We start from the raw sequence: 19,198 nt of genomic DNA, 5'->3' as shown, positions 1-19,198 counted from the left end.
TATTTTGGAAACAAAGTATTTTAATTAAGATCTAAAATATAACTTGTAATATACTTACTAGTTAGAAAGAAAAATTTGATGGGGGTGCTTAAGGTCCCAGCAACATTATTATAATCTATAAAATGGGAGTATATCACTGTAGATATGTATATATAGATTTTAATATAATCGAACATTAATAAAATTAGAAATAATTCATTATACATGATTTTGATCCAACTACACTAAGAAAGCCTAGAGCCGTTGTATTTTGTAAAGGCCCATTTGTTGGACAATTTAAATAACTATATCCGCTTATCGGCCCTGCAACTTGAATAAGATAATGTGGTGAGGATAGAAAAATAAGAAAAAATGGAGAAATTATCGAGTGTGGCAAAGGCTCTTCAACCATCTGCAATTCAAGAATTATCTCTCCTGGCGCAACGATGTAACGCCATCAACCTCGCCGAGGGATTTCCCGATTTCGTCGCTCCCGCCCACATCAAAAACGCCGCCGTTTCAGCTATCAATTCCGACTTCAACCAGTACAGGTTCATTTATTGCATACCTCCCACCTTCATGTCTCGTAATATACTTTTAAATATTCGTATTTATCATCAACTACATTGTTTTATTATAAGCTCAAAGTTGGCACATAAATACTAGTACTCCTACTATGGGGAAATGGGTGATACACGAATACTGCTAATTTTTTTATTAATTAGACTGACAACCAGAATTAAAATTAACAACTTCTTGTATAATTTATATGTAAACTTCAAACTTTTTGTATATTTACCCCTATCTTAGTGATAGCCATATTTATATCTAAAGTCTAAACAAAGATTAGTATGGAATTATCATGTTTATATAACCATAAACCCCTCTCAAATTCCCACTTACTTCACTACATATTTTTTTTCATGATGCTGACTCTCACAACTGAAAAACAAGAAAGGAAAGATGCTGAATTTTATTTAATTGTATTCCATATATTAAAGGCACGTTCAAGGGATTTGTGATTACGTGGCTCAAAAGATGAAGGAGATGCATGGCATGAGCATTGATCCTCTCACAGATATTGTGATTTGCTGTGGCCAGTCTGAGGCCTTTGCTGCAGCTATATTTGCAAGTATAGTTTCCATTTATCAATACATTGTTTTATGTGAATGCTTTCATGCAACTTTGTTCATGTTGTTCTTCTCTGTTTGTGATACTCTTCTCTTCAGTTATTGATCACGGTGATGAGGTTATAGTCTTCGATCCATCGTATGAAACTTATGACACTTGTATTAGGCTTGCTGGAGGAGTCCCTGTAAGCTGACTTGGTCACACTTTTTCTGTTTTTATTTTTGTGTGTTTGCGTGTGGAGAGAGAGATAGAAAGAGCGATGATTTTCTCACGATTAAGAAAAAATGCCAGGTTTATGTTGGCCTTGATCCACCTTATTGGACATTGGATCCAGAGAAATTGGAGAAGGCTTTCACCGACAAAACCAAGGCGGTAGTTTTGAACAGGTGAGGGTAATCATCGATAAATCTAAATCTAAATTTTCATGTTGTGTGCTAATAATGTAACAAGAATAGGCCATTCGTGTTCAAAAGTGTAAATGGATAAAGTTGTGTTGTAATGCAACTGCACAAGCAGTTAAGAGATATGTGCATTTGTTGTGAAGTCATGCTTTAGACCTCTCCTTTGGCACAGCCCTCACAACCCGACAGGAAAAGTTTTCACCAAGGATGAGCTAGAGGTCATTTCTGAGGTGTGCACGAGACGAGATGTCCTTGCTGTAACAGATGAAGTATGGTAGTAAAATTTTATTTTCACTGATACTCAAGATTAGACATGTTATGCTTTTTAAGCTCTATTGTTTCTTATGTTGGGAAGTTTAATCGCTTAGCAAATTGATCATTGTCTATAGAGGTTTTTGGATTGTTGTTTGTATGAGAAATTACAGAAAAGCAACCAGATTTGATGATCTTACTAACATCTCATCTCTGCATTGTCTCCTAATTTCCTCATCAGGTATATGAGCATATAACTTATGACAGTCAAAGTCACGTGTCACTTGCTTCACTTCCTGGAATGCAGTCGCGCACAGTCATCACATCTTCCTTGTCGAAGACTTACAGTGTTACTGGTGCATATCATTTTTGTTTGTTTGTTTGTTTGTTTGTTATATCATGTTTTTTTCGTGGACCTCGTCCCTGCAGAAAGCCTCATGTGAGCATTCACACCTAAGATTGTTAGACGAACATTTGATAGGGTGGAGAGTGGGATGGGCGATTGCTCCTCCTTGCATTGCCTCGGCTATCAGAAACATTCATGTTAGACTCACAGACTCTGCTCCTGCGCCTTTCCAGGAAGCTGCTTTAACCGCTTTGAGAAGCCCTCCTTCATATTTTGAAACATTGAGAAGTGTGAGAATTAATTAACAAAGTAATATATGTCAGTTTGCTTGGAATGAAACTGAAATCATATAATGCAGGATTATGAGTCGAAAAGAGATTGTATCTTCGAGTTGCTGGTTAAGGTGGGTTTCAAGATGGTGTTGAAGCCTCAGGGCTCGTTCTTTGTGTTTGCAGAGCTTCCTGAAACGTGTTCTCTATCTGATGTGAGTGCTGATTATGTTTAGAGTTTCAAGTAATGAAGTGTTGAGTTATTGAGAGGGTTTGCAGGTTGAATTTGTGGAGGAGCTGATAAAGCAGGCAGGGGTTGTGGCAGTGCCAGGCGCGGGGTTTTTCCATGGCGATGGGTGTTGCGGTCGGAGATATATCAGATTTGCATTCTGCAAAAGTAACGAGACGCTATCAGCAGCCGCAGCTAAGATCAGCGAGCTTGCAGAGGGTGACGGCCGTCTCAAGATATTTTAGCAGGTCTTGCGTTGTAGGTTTTAAGATTTTCAAATCAGTTTTTGTTTTGAAGATTTTCAATTTGTGTTGGAGGCTCTCCTTTTCAGCTCGTTCCACTATTAGTTTGATCACATTATGTGACTCTTGCAATTTTAAATATAAGTTGGAAAAACCATTGAATTGATGATGTGGTTTAATAGATGTACTAATATGTATATGTAACTTATATGAATTGATGATGTGGTTTATAAATGTTGTCAAACTGATGAGGATTGTACATGTGAAGATTCAAATGAAGATATAAGCTTAAATTTTTATTATCACATACCCAAATCAAAGTACGTGGAATATATGCGAGTAATGTTAGACCTTATAGGTTTTCAGCCTTAATTTATAATCACGGGAAATACTAAAATTTGGCCAACTTTCATAATTTTTTATGAATATATAGCACGAATGTATGTGTGACTTGATATAAAATTAAATTATGGAGTAAGAAAGATAGTGGAGTACATTGTAAATATAAAAGGATTTTGTTGTGTTCATGGAAAAGGTGTATTTCAAGCAAATGAGGTAATTAAATGTAGTGTTTTAAAATTTGGATTCGATTGGTTTGGTCGTGAATCGGTTCATTGAATGGTCCGATTTAGACATAGAAAACTGTTAAATAATTGGGCTGCTATAAAGTATGAAATGAAAAAGTGGTTAGTTCGATTGTGTACCAGTCAACGATCAAAAAATTACTTTTAAAAAGTGAATTTAGTAGTAGTAAATACCAATTGTGACTTCTAGTCTTGTGATGACTTGAGTTGCATAACCTTCAAGTTGGAAATAAGAGTAAAACAGATAATTAAATACTACCAGTATTATTACTTTTTGGGTTTAAATTAATTTATGTTTGTCTTTATGTTCAAAATTCCATAAAAATTGTAGTACTACTTATTACTTTCTCCGTCTTCAAAGAGTATGAATTATTTCTTTTTTCGTCCGTCAGTAAAAAGTAAGAACTTTCTAATTTTGAAAAATTCAAACAACATATAACCCCTACACATCATTTTATTTTCAACTTATACAATCACCATTAATGTGGACTCCACACTCCACTAACATTATTTCCACTACAATTTCTCTCTCACTCTCACTTCTCCCCTTATTTATTAAAACTCTTGTCAAATCCAATGTTCATATTCTTTTGGGACGGAGAGAGTATTTGGTATTCGATTTATTTTAATGACTTAATGTTATTAAGATTATATTGTACTTACTATAATGGTTTTTGTATCATTACTAAATTTTTATATAGTAGTAGTATTTAATTAATATACGTAAGCATATGAGTATTGACACAATATTTCGTCCCAATCAATAAATTGTATGCATTCGTTTATTAGTGTGATTAAAAGAAGCGGTGAAGGAAATTATAATGAGTCGTCTGAGAAAGTGGAGGCAGATCGATGCAATCGAGGTTGTCACGATATGATGAATATAAACTTTTTCAATAAACTTTAAACAAAAAAAAGTAGGATGCTTTCAAAAAGTAGAATCATGTGTCATCGACTACATAAACCAATATCATTTCCCCACATCCTTTTTTTATGATTACAAAAAGATGGAATTACAGCTATATATTCTAAGCTTTCTGTTCAGGTGCTTTTCAAATTCAATATTTGACTATTTTTGCAATTTACAATCAAAACCTAAATTAGTAGATTATACTGTACAATATGCAAAGAATAAAGGAATAAGGATACTACAATTCAGTTTCTAATTAACATATTAAGAAAAGTTTTGGTGATAAAAATTATATACACATTTTGATTTTGTTCCTCATATAAGTGTACTTAGTAGTAGTATGTGACGTGTGCAATAGTCCGAAAATTATTGCATAAAAAACGGCACTTAGATTTAGCTAAGAATATAAGCACATACACATAGTGAGAGTGACATAGCTCTCTATAATTCTGTCTCTACAATATTAATATTAATATTAGTTGCAAGTATGGAAGAGAGTGGGCGGCCGAGTTTCCGATCGGTGGGCGGAGAAAGGAGGCTGGAAATAGTGAGCGGAAGAGGCAACTACCAAATGCAGCCGCCGGCGATATTCCGTGCTGAGTCGCCGCCGGTGCCGAGTCAGCTGCCGTGGGGATTCGGAGACCCGGAGATGAAGCGGCGGAAGCGAGTTGCTAAATACAAAGTGTACAGTGTTGAAGGTAGGGTTAAAGCTTCCTTCAGAAACGGTCTTCGTTGGATCAAAAATAAATGCTCCCACATCATCCATGCCTACTGATTCATCCCTTTTCACTTTCTACATTGATTTTTGTCATGACCAAATGTTTAATTAACTTCATTTCTTTGATGATTTTTTTATTTCCTTTTTCCGGTTTGGAAATCATCGTTTATCTATTGCATATACACATTATTAATTGTGTGTGATTTCGTAAGATACAAATATTGTATCCAATCAAAAAAATTTCATCCCTACATATTGTTTAGCTTTTACACTTACTTGTGGGCACTAATTTGTGGGCTTTGGCAACAAGTCTACATTAATGTTGAATTTGTGTGCCTAAAAAGTGTTGCATCCTCTGAATAAAATCCGAATATGTGATAATTAAAGGGAGTAATTAGTTTATTCTGGATAAAGTTGCTTCATTTATAATAATTAGATTTTATATGTACATAGAGAGCTCTCAAATTATCTGGTTCGACCGGATAAATCGACTGACCATTACTTAATTATGTATCTGTAACTCGAGAAAAATCATTTCAAATAAATGTTCTTAATTTATGTTGATTTTACTTGTTTCTTATATTCAAATTTATATCAGTTTCAAAACTTAAGTCTATTTTCAATTTTTATTGAAAATGAAAACAACACTAACGGATCAGATGATACATATACATGTTAATTTGCTACTACAACATTTGAGAAATAGGAAAATGTGTACATTTGGCTTAATGTGATTTCTTTTCAAACGGAAACAAAAATTATAGTACTCTACTTTGCTGAAATCATGAGACCAAGATGGTGTTAATTTTGATCGTGAATACGAGTGAATTAACAAGGGAGTACAACTCATGAGATTTCTCATTTCTGTGCAGTAGAACAATATTACCATCAATTTGGTAATTTTTGTAATTTATCTATGGTAAAATTTGTGTGCATGCATAAAACAGTTTGCACAATTCTGACTTTCTGAGATCAACCTAATTAAGATTAACCAAGCACTTTTTTATATTTAATTAAATACTGAAACTCATAAGAATCTTTTTTATATACCACCTCCTCTGCCGAATTCAAAATCCAAACATGTGATCATGTGCAATTGTCATGCATATATATACTATGGAGTACTATATATTAATACTGTGTACGGCTCTGAGAATATTTTGATATTTAACCTATGGAGTGTAATAAATTAAGCAGTACAACTTTTTAACTGTAATAAAAGTGTACAATCTCCAGGCTTAGAAAATACTAGTCGGAATTTTGAATCTTGCATATATAGTGAAAAGCTTCGTTGTAATTGCCAATATTTTAGAGTTTGATAATTAATTGATAGGTTGATATATTCCCAAATATAACCATCTTAAATCATATAAGTAGACATTATTGTACTCATGACATTTCCGAAATACATGTGGAGTATAATATTTTAACATACCCTAAGTACTAAAATTCAAGATAAGACACTTTAATGGAAATCTAACTCGTTGTCCAATTACTATATTTTATCACGATATGAAATTAACAGTTTACGTGTGTTGAGGGTTTTTTTTGACGTCTTTAGTGCTCAAACCCTTCCTGTTGCCACTGATTGAGTAAACGAGAAGAGTGCAAAGTGTCTAGGCCCGCGACTTATAAACATATTTTTTGTTGTGAATGTGGCTAATCACCACCAAACTTACTTTGGTCGCGTATGGTTTTCCCTATGTAAAAACAATCCACAACTAATTAAACCTATTATTGATGGTGAAATATTAAGGATTATAAACTTGAATCTATGTATGGGGATATAATGGGTGAGCGAGTTTATTAATGTTACGTCATGTGAAATTAAATACAATGATCCACCAAGCCACGCACATACATACCTACGTGTATGTGAAATATGAGTAATGTTGATTCGATGCTTAAACTCCCCTATCTTGGCGATGGATTGAGTTCTGGTGGTGAATCGATTTGTAAAATCGAGCGATGAATTCCTCCGCCTTGGCGTCGATCATCTCATCCCCTTCAATTGCATCGAACACCTCATCCTCCCTGCACAGATCCCGGAGATTATTCGCCGACGCGTACTGGCTCATCGTGCCGGACGACGACGCCGCCGGGGATTCCGCTCCGAAGGCGTGCACCCGCGGAGATGCCGGCATCTCCTGCACGTGCAGCGGCCGCATCGAATGGACGATCTTCTTCCACTCTCCGCCGCCGCCGCTGCTCTTCTCCTTCTTCTCGTCGTTGCGCTTGCGCAGCATGTAGAGCGCCGCCTTGAATATGCCGAACGCGCCGCTCTTTCTCTTCTTCCGCTGCTTTTCCGCTTTCACCGGCGGCAGGATGTCGTAGGCCGGATTGGATCCCGTCATTATATATATATACAGTAGAATGTGTATGTGTGTGGCTATGGCCCAGTAGTCTCTCTCTCCCTGCAATGCAGGGTAGAGATGTAGAACAGGCTTATGGGATGAGTTTAGGGGATGCGTATGGACTAGTATATATAATCTCATTTGACGTAATTACCCTCCTATCTTGACCTCAGAATACGTACATCTCCAAAGTCTTGGGGGTAAAATGGGAAATTAAATTTGGGAGGAGGAAAGTCCTTTTCGCGGGAATAATGGTGACCCGATATTGTATCGCCCTCACATAAGTTATGTATAAAATGGGAAAGTTTTTACCTTATTATTAATAGCCTCCTAATTTGTGCACACCATATTTTGTAGTCTTGTATAGAACTGGGCAACCAACACCCATGTTAATTATTACTATCGCGGATGATTATGTGTGTTATATTCCAACATTTTTTTTATTAAATGACTGCTTTGTAATTTCAATGTTGTAAAGATAGTGCAAAAAAAGTTCAAAAATTGAATATGAATTAGTAGCATACGATATTTCAAGTGATTAACGCACAATTTCGTTAGACAACTTTTTTGATCGAAGAGACAAAATAGAGCACGCAGTGCGGAGATTTAAAACTTTATAGAGAGCAGACCAGGAAAAGTAGAAAAAAAAAAAAGGAAAAAAGCGGAATTTGGTTAAACTTGATCGTAGCGATAATGCATTAACCAACGGCAATATGATAAATGTTCGTCTCCGAGTACAACCTCATATGCCCAGGGTACAAACTAAGGCTAACAGACTTGCAAAATTGCCCGGGGATCTAATACCAGGAACACATACTTACAATTGCCATAGATGACTTGTATAAAAACTAGTATAAAACAAAATAAACTTATTTCAACCAAACGTCACAGGTTGCATCGGCCTAACATATTCCAGCTGTAGACACAGTCGACCTTTCGATAGCAACCTCATCAAGTTGACTGTTTCCCTGCACCAAAACTACAAACTAAATTATATACTAAGAAACAATACACCAACACATTCTTCTCAATATAGCTTCAATACGCAAATCATTATATAAATCCAGCTTTCTTTTCATGATCCAAACCCAACTTAACCAAAAAATATAGCGAATGGGATGAAGAATTAGCAATTTCAATACCTTGAAATTTAGTATTAGCTTCTCTGCAAGAAGCAGCAGGACACCTACAAGCTTCCATTATGTGGATTTTGAAGATAAGATTCTAACTGTCCAATTGCCGCCAAAATGAAACCTAAGAGTAGTAATTGAACATTACAATAAAAAATCAATGCCTCAACTTAGTAAAACAAACCCACAACCATATTCATATTATGTATTTAGAGAGTATTATAAGATTTGCAGTCCCACTACCTAAAAATAGTGGTGAGGGCCTCCCAGGGCGTGACTTGAACTCTGGATGGAATTGAGCCCCGACATAAAACGGATGGTCAGTGAGCTCCAAAATCTACATAAAAGGATGGATGGAATTGAAGATATTTGACCAAACAAGGAGAATACATAAAAAAAAATATTACACTTATTCGATTAATAGAGCAAATCAATTAATAATACTATAAATGCTAGAAAGTATCAATAGACAGGAATATAGCAGGGAGATGACCTCCATCCGTTTTCCCGTTTCATCCTTCCCAACAAATTTTAGGCCAGATTCTTCAAAGTTATTGACCATTTCTGGGTTCACCTGCAAAATGCCACAATAAATAATGATGAGTTTGAATGTTTAAGATAAGTAGTTAAGTAATTGCAGTAATTTCTAACAAGTTAACCTCGTATCGATGCCTATGTCTTTCATCAACGTGCTCTGAGTTATGGTATCTGTAAAAGAAAATAAATAGTTAGAATATCTCAAGCATGAAATGAAACATTGCTAAAGGCTCTACTAATGAAACATTGCAAGGTAGAGTACTTGGTGTGGCCTTAATTTGGGAAGAAAAACTGAAACTGAATGGCAGAATATATGTATGTCAATTTAGCACTTAGAATACCATTCTGGCAAAAAAACAAAAACTACCAGCGACTTGAACCAATAGCATAATGAATTGGCATAACGATTTTTTTTACTAATCTTGGTGTAACAATTAGGGATCAAAGAAGACCAATAGATTTGCAATTTTAGGGAGATAAAAATGGTTTGACAGTTACAGCTTTGCGGCCAAGCAGTCTGGGGACTGAAATAGTGTTCTTCGACTACCAAGTCTCATTGTGCTTCCCATGTGAGTTTTTGAACCCTAGCAACAAGGAACATGTCATCTATCAAATAAGAGAATGGTTCAAAGTGGAATAAACCATTAATCATAAATGAGAATGCCAACTACCTCTGGCATGAATATCACAACAGGATTTGGGGTATCCTTATCAAACTCAGAGCTGTTTGCCCTTTCCATGCCCAAAACCTGAATATCATGTGATGGAATGAAGTCCGTATCTCCACAATTTGGTCATAAGAAAGGCAAAGATGATTAAGGTATATCTTACATTTCTTGCAAACTCAATCACGGATATCTGCATACCCAAACATATCCCAAGATATGGAACTCTGTTCTCTCTGGCATATTTTGCCGCCAGGACCATACCTTTGACACCCCGATCTCCAAACCCACCGGGAACCAAGACACACGCAGCATTCTAGGAAATATAGATAGCTTGATTTAACAAATTTCCACAAAAAATCATGAAACCAAGAGACGTAAACCATATTGGACCTTATAAACAGTGTTTGCTATAACAGGTGTAACAATCAATGGAGCAAATAAAGGACAGATAAGTGAAAAGTCAATACCCTAAGAGTTCTCCAAGCCGTCGCATGAGCTTCCGGTGTCTGCATTGAAAAAGTATAACTTGTCGGTTGTAAGAGATATGGTTCTCAAATCAAATTATGGCAAGGTAGATTATCATTGAACGGAAATTTCAAATATTCATACAGATAATGCATTATCATCTTCAAGATCTGAAGCTGCAATCCAATCAATTGCTGGCTTCAACGAACAGGCAATGCAAGCATGCAAAAGGGCCTGCGACAAAAGCAAGAGAATTAAATACCACACATATGAAATCAAGATGCATTTTTTCACAGCCCAAGGCTAGTAAATAACGGGAATTCCAGATAACAGACTACTATATTAAGGTGAGACTACAAATATTACTATTATGCCAAGAGATGCATGCTTGAACAAGTTTAAATTGCATAGCTCATGATAGATTAAAAGGTGAAAACACCTCTATTGAGAGAGGGGGAGAATGAGGAACCTACCTTGACCACTGACAGATAAGAATCTGCCATTCCAACATATTTCCCAACCATTGCAATTCTTACCTGTAATAGCACTGAGATTCTTAATTCTGATATTCGAAAAGAACATAACTAGTATACGCTAAAGGGGTACGGTGCTAACAGAGTTTGTGAGATTGTCAAAGGTTTCAGCTCTATCAGTCCACTCTTGTAAATTAGGAGGGTTGGCAACACTGAAACAAAGACCAACACCATGAAACAGCACTCATTCATGTTATATCTTATGCAACCTTCTTTCGAGTACTTCAAGATACAAAATTTGTAAATGAAGTTCTGTTTCAGATATAGAGAACATAGACCAATCAAACAACTGTCTCAACAACAAATATCTTGCAAAGAGACATGGAAACTGCAGAATGTGATGCTAAAAGAAAAAATAGAACTCACCTCTGTAGGTCCAGATGCGTTAGAATGGCATTGTGAGCATTTTGACTCTGCAGAGGATTAAAAAATCAAGACCTGAATAGGGTAAAGAGATTGGGAGTGCACATTTTTACTAGGATAAGAAATACCCACGCGAAGCAGCAGAGGGATGTGCCAAATATTTGGCACGTCGTGGATATTAAGTATATTGCCAACCTATACATATCATCGCACATAAAGTTGGTAGACAACATATTGCATATAGGACAGTAAAGTAAAAGAAATTGCAATAGAAACTTACGGGGACATGGCAAAATTGTGACAATTTTTGCCTTGTATTCTCCAAGAGAGGCTGAAACATGAGAAAAACCAAAATGAGAGACTAGTAAAAGTATCCATAAGACAGTACACTAAAATGCCACCAGGTATGGATTTCAGTGTGGGTGCTGTCTGAGGGATTTAGACTAGTGAGATGTGGTCTCTACAAGTTTTTGCATACTTTCAAGTCTCCAACTTCTCTTTAAAGATTTTAAGCTTAAAAAGGAAAAAATCTTTCCCACAGAAAAATATACCTCTGCTGAGCGGCAAGCCAGAAAATGCGGGGTCAAGCCTAATGCTCTCAACTCGCGCACACTATGCTGTGTAGGTTTAGTTTTCTGCATACAGTGGAATGTGGGAAGACAGGAATTTAGCTTTTAAAACATCATGTAAACAGCAAGGCGGTATAGAAGTAGTAAAAAAGTAATAAAAAGCACAAAAGTTACTTGTTCGCCAACAACTCCAAGAACAGGGATAAGGCTGACATGAATCAGACAGAAATTATTTGGTCCTAAAATAGAAGCAACCAAATTGTAGTGAATAAACTAAGACTATGAGACCCATAAAGAGGTGTCTAACTCTTAAGCAATAGAAAGAAATGAATGATTAGTAACAAAAAAGAAGGAATATAATATATGAAATATTATCCTCCACATGAAGATAATTCATGCAATCTTACCCACAGAGAAAAGTAGTTGTCGCAGAGCTTCAATGAACGGCATTGACTCAATATCACCTAGAAAAGGAACATTGAGATTACTGAGAGAAAACAAATATGAAGATCAACTTATAATAAAATAAAGAATTAGGATCTTGGCCAGAAAAATATGTACCTACAGTTCCACCCAATTCTATAACACAAACATCTGCAGGACCTTCTTTCCCATCCACAGGGATATGTGATACGGATTCGATCCAATTCTTAATGGCTTCAGTAATGTGGGGTACCACCTGAACTCAACCCAGAACATAACAAAGCACTACAATAAGAGTCAACATCACCAGATCTGTCCAAACAAATTAACACTAAAAAATTACAACCTGTACTGTCTTCCCAAGATAATCCCCTCTTCGCTCCTGTTCGAGGACAGACTGAAAAGGGATTTCAAAATTAGCCCCGATGAAAAAATATATAATCATGTACACTAGGAACCTAGCATTACTAGTACCTGATATATCTTTCCGGTGGTAATATTGTTGTCTCTAGTTAGTCTTACATCCAGAAACCTTTCATAGTTACCTAAATCAAGATCCACCTACCAAAGAAGTTGCCGAAAAAGGAAACTCAGATTGTAGCTCTGCATCTCAATTAAGCAGGATGAAGCCACATAAAGACTATACATGAATACTTTATACAAGTCTAAAATAAATGTATAATTCTTGTTGGACGGATAGTGTCTAACAAGTTTAATGCAAGCGTAAAGCTGATACTTTTGGTTTGCAAGGTTGGGAATACCTCTCCTCCGTCATCGAGAACAAAAACCTCCCCATGCTCAAACGGGGACATCGTACCAGCATCTGTATTCAAATAGGGATCTGCAAGCATATCAAGAGAATAAGCATGCACCAATTAATAAAGTGTGCAAAAAGTCCATATTACTGAATGAACACATAAATTGAAATGCCAAAAGATTAATATACAAACAAGGCTACGTAACAGAATTAGACAAAAAAAAATTATGATGCCAGAATCAACCTTCTCAAACAATAGAAATACCTATCAATAGAAAGTATGCAAATCAAGAAATAACAGGAAAACACATTAATCTCGAAATGGAACTCCAAACTGAAGAAAGAAAGTTGTACAGACGGTGCAGGGATACCACTAATGAAACTAGTATTGGTCATGACCGAAAAAATAATTTATTTTAACATTTTTCTAAATTTTCCCACGAGGTCGAATTTGAATGAAAATGTACAGAATGTGACACCCAAAAAATTCTACTTAGACAACACCCGAAGGTGAATTTTATTATTTTTCTCAACGCACGCAATTTTGAACATCACTTAGTCATTTCGTCAATCTGAAAAATACGCTCGCCACATCAATGATAAGTATATTACAAATACGCAGCCGAAATATTTTGCTACTGGAAAAATTGAGACAAATGTTAAATTTCATGGTTTTTACAACCAATTTCGAAAGTTGCCAGACGGATCCAGAATTCGACCAAAAAAAAACGTGCTTTTTCCGACAATTTTCCCTATACATTATGCAGTGGTTTTCAAGCATTTTTTTTTTCTAAAACAACATTACAACCGAAATTTCATTGCACTTAGCATGCAATAAAGTATCGAGAAAACGTATGTTCATTCTCATCCAAATCTGAATTGGCCACATCAATCATCACGTCCATACTCTGGAAATACTATTCAAGAAAAATTGAAATCATGAACAAATAAATGCCTCGTGCAACTACGTTCAGGAGGCATTACTTCATGAATATACTCGAAATCCAATTTTCAAAATCCAAGGTCCCAAGGCCAAACTAATGCCATTAAAACAGGAAATTTTAAAAAAACAAACAACAATTAACATATCAAAACAGCTGTAACAAACACACCAATTTTAATGGAGGTGACGCGCAAGCCGCAAGCCTTGAGCACAACGCCGATGCTGCTGGCGGTGACGCCTTTTCCGAGGCCGCTCACCACGCCTCCGGTGACCAAAACATACTTCATTTCAAACCGTTAATTCCTATCAATTGTAAAAATGTGGTCTACGAGGAAGGAATCGAATATTCAATCGATTATTCGGCGTGTCGAGATAAGAGCGGGAAGGGGACTCGTACAATAAACAACGCTCTCCCCTGTTTCCGCAACGGCTTTCAGTTTCCACTCGCTGAGGGTTTAATAAAACAGCTAAAGCCCTAATTTCTAAAACCTTTGAAACTGAGAATTGGCAAAATGTGGAAATGAAGATCTTTTGGACTGAAACCATGATGGCCCATTGCCAGTGGGCCCTGTATGCTAATATTTCCACATCTGCCGATGTTTTAAAATCAAATGATTTAAATTGAAAATATAAAGATTTTAATAAAAATACTATTAGCTATACACCTATACTTCATTGATTATCACTTAATTATTATGAAAATTACTTTATCTCTTCTATATAACTCAAAATTTTTAAAATTTGTTATATTTTGAATTTATTTTTTATAAAAGTATAATCAAATTAAATGTCGTGGATTCTACCGAAATTTTAAATGCATAGGTTATAAAGAAACATGATGATATAATGTGGTGGTAATAATGATGATAGGTTAGAGAACGAATTAGAGGTCAATGAATTGCAACCATGTCTTCATTTAAATTCACTTCTTCAGTCCACGTATCTTAAAATCGTATGCATGTCACACTTGTTACATTCACATAGCGAATCAACAATATGCACGCAAAAACGTAGAACAAATTTACAATATATCAAATGCAAAACTTGAAAACAAAAATAGAAAGAAAACTAAATAGAGAGAAAACATAGATGATTAATCAGAATGATTTTTCAATTGCTGGCAGTCGGTATTAGCTTAAGCATATGCCTCAATGGACTTGAAAGTGGCCATGGCCTTCTCTTTTCCTCTCCCCTAATCTTCTACATATCATATTCATGTTTACTGATCATTGAGGAAAAAATTAAGTTTAAACGACAGAAAAATGCACTATAACAATTAGGCATGCCCACCGTTCCGAAAATTTTTAAATGGAGTCGAATCTTGAGTGTATTTCATGGTTACGGTTACGGTTACGGTTTTTGAAAACCGCCGGTTCCGATTTCGGTTCTGAATCTATGGTTTTCTGATGATTTTTTGTGGTTATGGTTCAGTTTCTTGATTTTCCGGCGGTTACACGATTTCGGTTCTGAAATTTTGGAACCTGAACCGGCCCACAATAGTTTCATTTAAATCTCATGGTTACGATTTCACGGTTAGCCGCTCGAACCATAAACATTAGGCATCTCTAATAACAATGATCAGCTGAAGCTACAAAACAAAATGGAAGTACATTCTAACAAAAATAATTCTCACTACAATTGTATTACTCGCTTAGTCCATGAAATGTTGTCCATATTTGACTCAGTGCGGGTTTTAAGAAATGTGAAGAGAAGTGAGTGAACAAAATTAGTGGAATGTAGATCCCACATTTATAAGTGAACAACATTTCACATAAGAGAAATGAGTGTAAAAAATTAGTGGAATGTAGATCCCACATTTATAAGTGAACAATATTTCATGGACGGAGGAATAATATACTCTTCATATAGTATATAATAAAAAAGTTTATAAAAACAGCAAATCCATAAACAAGAATCTTACTAGTAAACATTCCAGTTGTTCAAGCAATAAATTAGATATCAAATCAACAAATTGTCGGTAAATATATTAGCAAAAATTAGGATAAAGCACTGCTTAATTAACTAAACGTCTCCAATCATGACATTCTTTGTCAAGAACAATGTCATCTTCATCTCTTTCACATGATTTTATTTTCTGCTGCGGAATTTGCAGGATAAAAGAAAATGACTGGGTTATTTTTTGCAATGCATTCAAAGTAAAAATGGCATGAATTATTTAGAAGAGAAAACATGAAAACAAAATTGGCTGAACGTATTGAATTAATTGCCAACAAGAACTATAATTAATTTCTGCTGTTCAGTGTTCACACAGTAATATAGTGTATCTCAATTGGGCCACAATATTTTATTATAATTATTACTCCAATTAAAAAAATAGTGTAAATATTATTGGGCTGATCTAAAAATGGTTTTATTCGACCTTACAGCTTTATTAGACTTATTTAAAACATTTAAGTAAGTATTTTTTTCATAGCCCATTAGTAAAATTACAAAACCCGAACTGTAGCTTCATAAATTAAACTAAAGAATAGGAGTTCTACATTAGCCTAAGTTACTTTTATGAAATGTCTCAATTATAATGTAACAATATAAAAATAAAAACTCTACAAATCAACTAAAGAGGGAAGAATGGAGTGTATGCCAAGTGCCAACAATGGAGTGGGGGAAACATGGGTGTGACCGTGAAGCAATCCACTCTTGAAATTTGTAACCACTAATCAATGGGATTATGCGGGTATGGAATTTAAGTTTATTAATCAAAACGATTATATGTCTATCAAGTCTTAAATTCATAATCACAAATTCACAATTATTGATGGGGGTATGGAATTTAAGTTTATTAATCAAAAGGATTACAGTTTATCAAGTCATAAATTCACAATCACAATTTTAGGAACCGACTTAAGTCAAGAAATACTTTAATTAATTTTGCTCTATATATTTTTACTTTATCAATTTTATATTAATCTTATACCAATTTTATCAGTTTTTACTTTATCAATTTTAGATCCGACTTAAGTCAAGAAATATTTTAATTAATTTTTTTCTCTACTTTTTTACTTTATCAATTTTACGAACTGACTTAAGTCAAAAAATACTTTAATTAATTTTTCTCTCTACTTTTTTACTTTATCAATTTTATATTAAAACTCTTGAACGTATGCATCAATCTAACACAAACAATTGATCATACAATTTTGATCTTTGAAAAAATTGACGAGAACGAATCCAAGTAGTACTACAGTATTTTGGTAATAGTGGACACAATTCATGTCATTCCTGTCACTTGCTATCTCATTTAATCAGTCTACCGCATAAAATTCCATTGAAAAAAAAAAGAAAATCACACTTACAGATAAAAAGTCATTTTCTTTCCAAAATTGCGCAGACATGATAAATAGGGCAAAGCTTATCTTGTCATTTCAGTAGTCGCACAAAGCATGAGAAAAACAAGTAGAGTGAAACTATAGTGGACTTGTTGCATATATGAAACAAATTTGAATAGGAGTAAGTAGTTCATCCACAACAGTGATATATGTGTATAGTGATCAACTCTTAATTATTTATGACTTATGAGCTTTCTAACACTTTTAAGGGCATCCACAATGGGATGCCCTAAGCGACGTCCTATGTACCGCCACGTCAGCATTTTTCCATCCTCATATTCAACTTACAGTGGGACGGACTATAGCCCATCCTAAGCACGCCCTAAGCATTTTTCTATTATTTGAATATTTAAATATTTTAAAATTTGGAAAACTAACTTCATTTCATTAAAATTCAAACATTACAATACGAAAAAAAAAACTACAATTTCTCAACGGCGGCGGTTGCGGTTCCAAACTTCTTCAATCATGTCGGTCATGAGTTGAGTATGGTCTTGTTGGTTGCGCATTGAAGCTTGTCGCTCTAGAACCGCACCGAAGCCAGTCGGTAATCCTCGAGTGACCGGCGAGGTCGTCGTGCTAGAGCTAGATCCGGCTTCATCATCCACCCAATTGGTGACATAGCCACGTTCTTGTTCGACTATCATATTATGCATGATGATGCACGCATACATGACGTCGGTGATGACCTCCTTATACCAGAAACGCGCCGGACCTTTCACGATTGCCCACCGCGATAGGAGCACCCCAAAAGCCCGCTCCATATCCTTCCGCGCGGACTCCTGCTTTGCCGCAAACAAGACTCTCCTCTCACCAATTGGGCAGCTGGTCTTCAAAACAACAGGCCACCTAGGGTATATGACATCGGCCAAGTAGTACCCCGTATGATGTGTGCGGCCGTTGGCAGTGAACTGAATGGTCGGACCGCGACCCCTGCACTGATCAGCGAATAGGGTGGACGGGTTGAGGACTTTGATGTCGTTGTTTGACACGGCTACACCAAAGTAGGCATGTCAGATCCAGAGGCGGTGGTCAGCGACGGCTTCTAGGATCATCGTCGGGTGGCTGCCCTTGTAGCCGCTAGTAAATTGGCCTCTCCAAGCCGTCGGACAGTTCTTCCACTGCCAGTGCATACAGTTGATGCTCCCTAGCATCCCAGGGAAGCCGTGCACCGTTTCGTGCATCCGCATCAGGCTCTGGCAAACATCAGCAGTCGGACGTCGCAAATATGTGTCGCCAAAAGCCTCCACAACTAACTTACAAAAATTCTTAAGACATTCGCGGCCAGTTGTCTCCCCGACGTGAAGGTACTCGTCGAACATATCCGCTACTGTGTCGTAGGCCAACTAGCGGATCGCAACCGTGCACTTCTGCAACGGCGTAAGTCCGGGTCTGCCGATCCCGTCTTCCCGGTACTGGAAGTACTCATCACGTTCCTCCAACGTGTGCACAATGCGGAGAAAAAGATCTCGGCTCATTCTAAAACGTCGGTGAAAAGCATTTGGGCCTCACCTTGGATTATCGGCAAAATAATCTGCGACCAGACGTTCGTGCGCTACGTCGTGCTCGCGGGGGACATACGTCCGACTTCGTATTGGGCGAGGGACCCACGCCTCCGCCTCCGCCTCCGTCGTCGCTGCCGTTGTCGCCGCCTGCTCCCGCTGCATTTGTGCCAAGCATTCCGCCTTGGCTTCGTTAACGGCATTGAACAAGGCTCGAGTCAAGGCCCGCCTGCAGCCATCCGATTCCCTGAAAATCGTAGTCGTCGGGATTCATTTTTGAGACGATGAGAGAGAATAATTGAAGAGAAATTGAAGAGATGTGAAATTGGAGTGTGTGAAATGGTAGAGAATACTAGTGTTTAAATAAGAAAATTTTTTTGAAAAAATTCAAAAAAAAAAACGAAACGTGTGCCCATCGTCCGCGTCGTCCACAGTGGCGGACGATGCGACGTACGATGGCTATCCTCCGCGCATCGTCCGCGGACGATGTATCGGGCGCGGACGATGGGTTACCCATCATCCCCCCCATTGCGGATGCTCTAACCA

At 36.6% G+C, this 19,198-nt stretch overlaps 3 protein-coding genes and 1 pseudogene across 5 annotated transcripts; 1 reads left to right on the top strand and 3 right to left on the bottom strand.

Annotated features, from left to right (window-relative positions):
* The first annotated feature begins 308 nt into the window (after positions 1 to 308).
* On the top strand, positions 309 to 3,015 carry LOC125218947 (uncharacterized). 2 transcript variants are annotated; one of them, XM_089059158.1, is made up of 9 exons: positions 309 to 530; positions 981 to 1,111; positions 1,209 to 1,294; positions 1,402 to 1,496; positions 1,684 to 1,780; positions 2,005 to 2,119; positions 2,245 to 2,399; positions 2,468 to 2,512; positions 2,658 to 3,015. In XM_089059158.1, the coding sequence occupies exons 1-9, from the start codon at positions 352 to 354 to the stop codon at positions 2,850 to 2,852; spliced, it is 1,098 nt and encodes a 365-aa protein (XP_088915284.1). In that variant the 5' UTR covers positions 309 to 351; the 3' UTR covers positions 2,853 to 3,015. The 2 variants fall into 2 exon arrangements, with proteins under 2 accessions (XP_088915284.1, XP_047976719.1); XM_048120762.2 differs by having other exon boundaries at positions 312 to 530; positions 2,468 to 2,593.
* Positions 3,016 to 6,840: 3,825 nt separating this feature from the next.
* Positions 6,841 to 7,522, bottom strand: LOC125221316 (uncharacterized). The gene has a single exon (XM_048123437.2). It carries the CDS (start codon positions 7,413 to 7,415, stop codon positions 6,966 to 6,968), a length of 450 nt encoding a protein of 149 aa, XP_047979394.1. The 5' UTR covers positions 7,416 to 7,522; the 3' UTR covers positions 6,841 to 6,965.
* Positions 7,523 to 8,082: 560 nt separating this feature from the next.
* LOC125224442 (uncharacterized) lies at positions 8,083 to 14,316 on the bottom strand. Of its 2 annotated transcripts, none has more exons than XM_048127842.2 (23): positions 13,973 to 14,316; positions 12,865 to 12,944; positions 12,578 to 12,664; positions 12,450 to 12,500; positions 12,242 to 12,359; positions 12,088 to 12,144; positions 11,855 to 11,919; positions 11,663 to 11,746; positions 11,392 to 11,442; positions 11,244 to 11,306; positions 11,115 to 11,161; positions 10,831 to 10,900; positions 10,689 to 10,751; positions 10,360 to 10,449; positions 10,218 to 10,256; positions 9,914 to 10,063; positions 9,754 to 9,831; positions 9,581 to 9,666; positions 9,205 to 9,253; positions 9,039 to 9,119; positions 8,789 to 8,882; positions 8,558 to 8,669; positions 8,083 to 8,394 (listed from the first exon to the last, which is right to left on the bottom strand). In XM_048127842.2, the coding sequence occupies exons 1-22, from the start codon at positions 14,088 to 14,090 to the stop codon at positions 8,602 to 8,604; spliced, it is 1,689 nt and encodes a 562-aa protein (XP_047983799.1). In that variant the 5' UTR covers positions 14,091 to 14,316; the 3' UTR covers positions 8,083 to 8,394; positions 8,558 to 8,601. The 2 variants fall into 2 exon arrangements, with proteins under 2 accessions (XP_047983799.1, XP_088919323.1); XM_089063197.1 differs by having other exon boundaries at positions 8,083 to 8,383.
* Positions 14,317 to 17,581: 3,265 nt separating this feature from the next.
* Positions 17,582 to 18,817, bottom strand: LOC125221317 (uncharacterized; annotated as a pseudogene).
* Between the last annotated feature and the right edge of the window lie 381 nt (positions 18,818 to 19,198).

The sequence above is a fragment of the Salvia hispanica genome, chromosome 1 (genome assembly GCF_029641045.1).
Source record: "Salvia hispanica isolate PSC_SH4W2 chromosome 1, Shi_PSC_v1, whole genome shotgun sequence".
NCBI classification, from domain to species: Eukaryota; Viridiplantae; Streptophyta; class Magnoliopsida; order Lamiales; family Lamiaceae; genus Salvia; species Salvia hispanica.
This window is presented reverse-complemented; position numbering and strand designations above follow the sequence as displayed.

Coding starts and splice junctions, on each gene's coding strand:
- LOC125218947 (XM_048120762.2), top strand. CDS start 352: ATGGAGAAATTATCGAGTGTGGCAAAGGCTCTTCAACCATCTGCAATT. Junction 531..980: donor TCCGACTTCAACCAGTACAG/GTTCATTTATTG, acceptor CATATATTAAAG/GCACGTTCAAGGGATTTGTG. Junction 2,400..2,467: donor ATTTTGAAACATTGAGAAGT/GTGAGAATTAAT, acceptor CATATAATGCAG/GATTATGAGTCGAAAAGAGA.
- LOC125221316 (XM_048123437.2), bottom strand. CDS start 7,415: ATGACGGGATCCAATCCGGCCTACGACATCCTGCCGCCGGTGAAAGCG.
- LOC125224442 (XM_048127842.2), bottom strand. CDS start 14,090: ATGAAGTATGTTTTGGTCACCGGAGGCGTGGTGAGCGGCCTCGGAAAA. Junction 10,257..10,359: donor AAGATGATAATGCATTATCT/GTATGAATATTT, acceptor TTTTCAATGCAG/ACACCGGAAGCTCATGCGAC. Junction 8,670..8,788: donor GCCCTCACCACTATTTTTAG/GTAGTGGGACTG, acceptor TACTACTCTTAG/GTTTCATTTTGGCGGCAATT.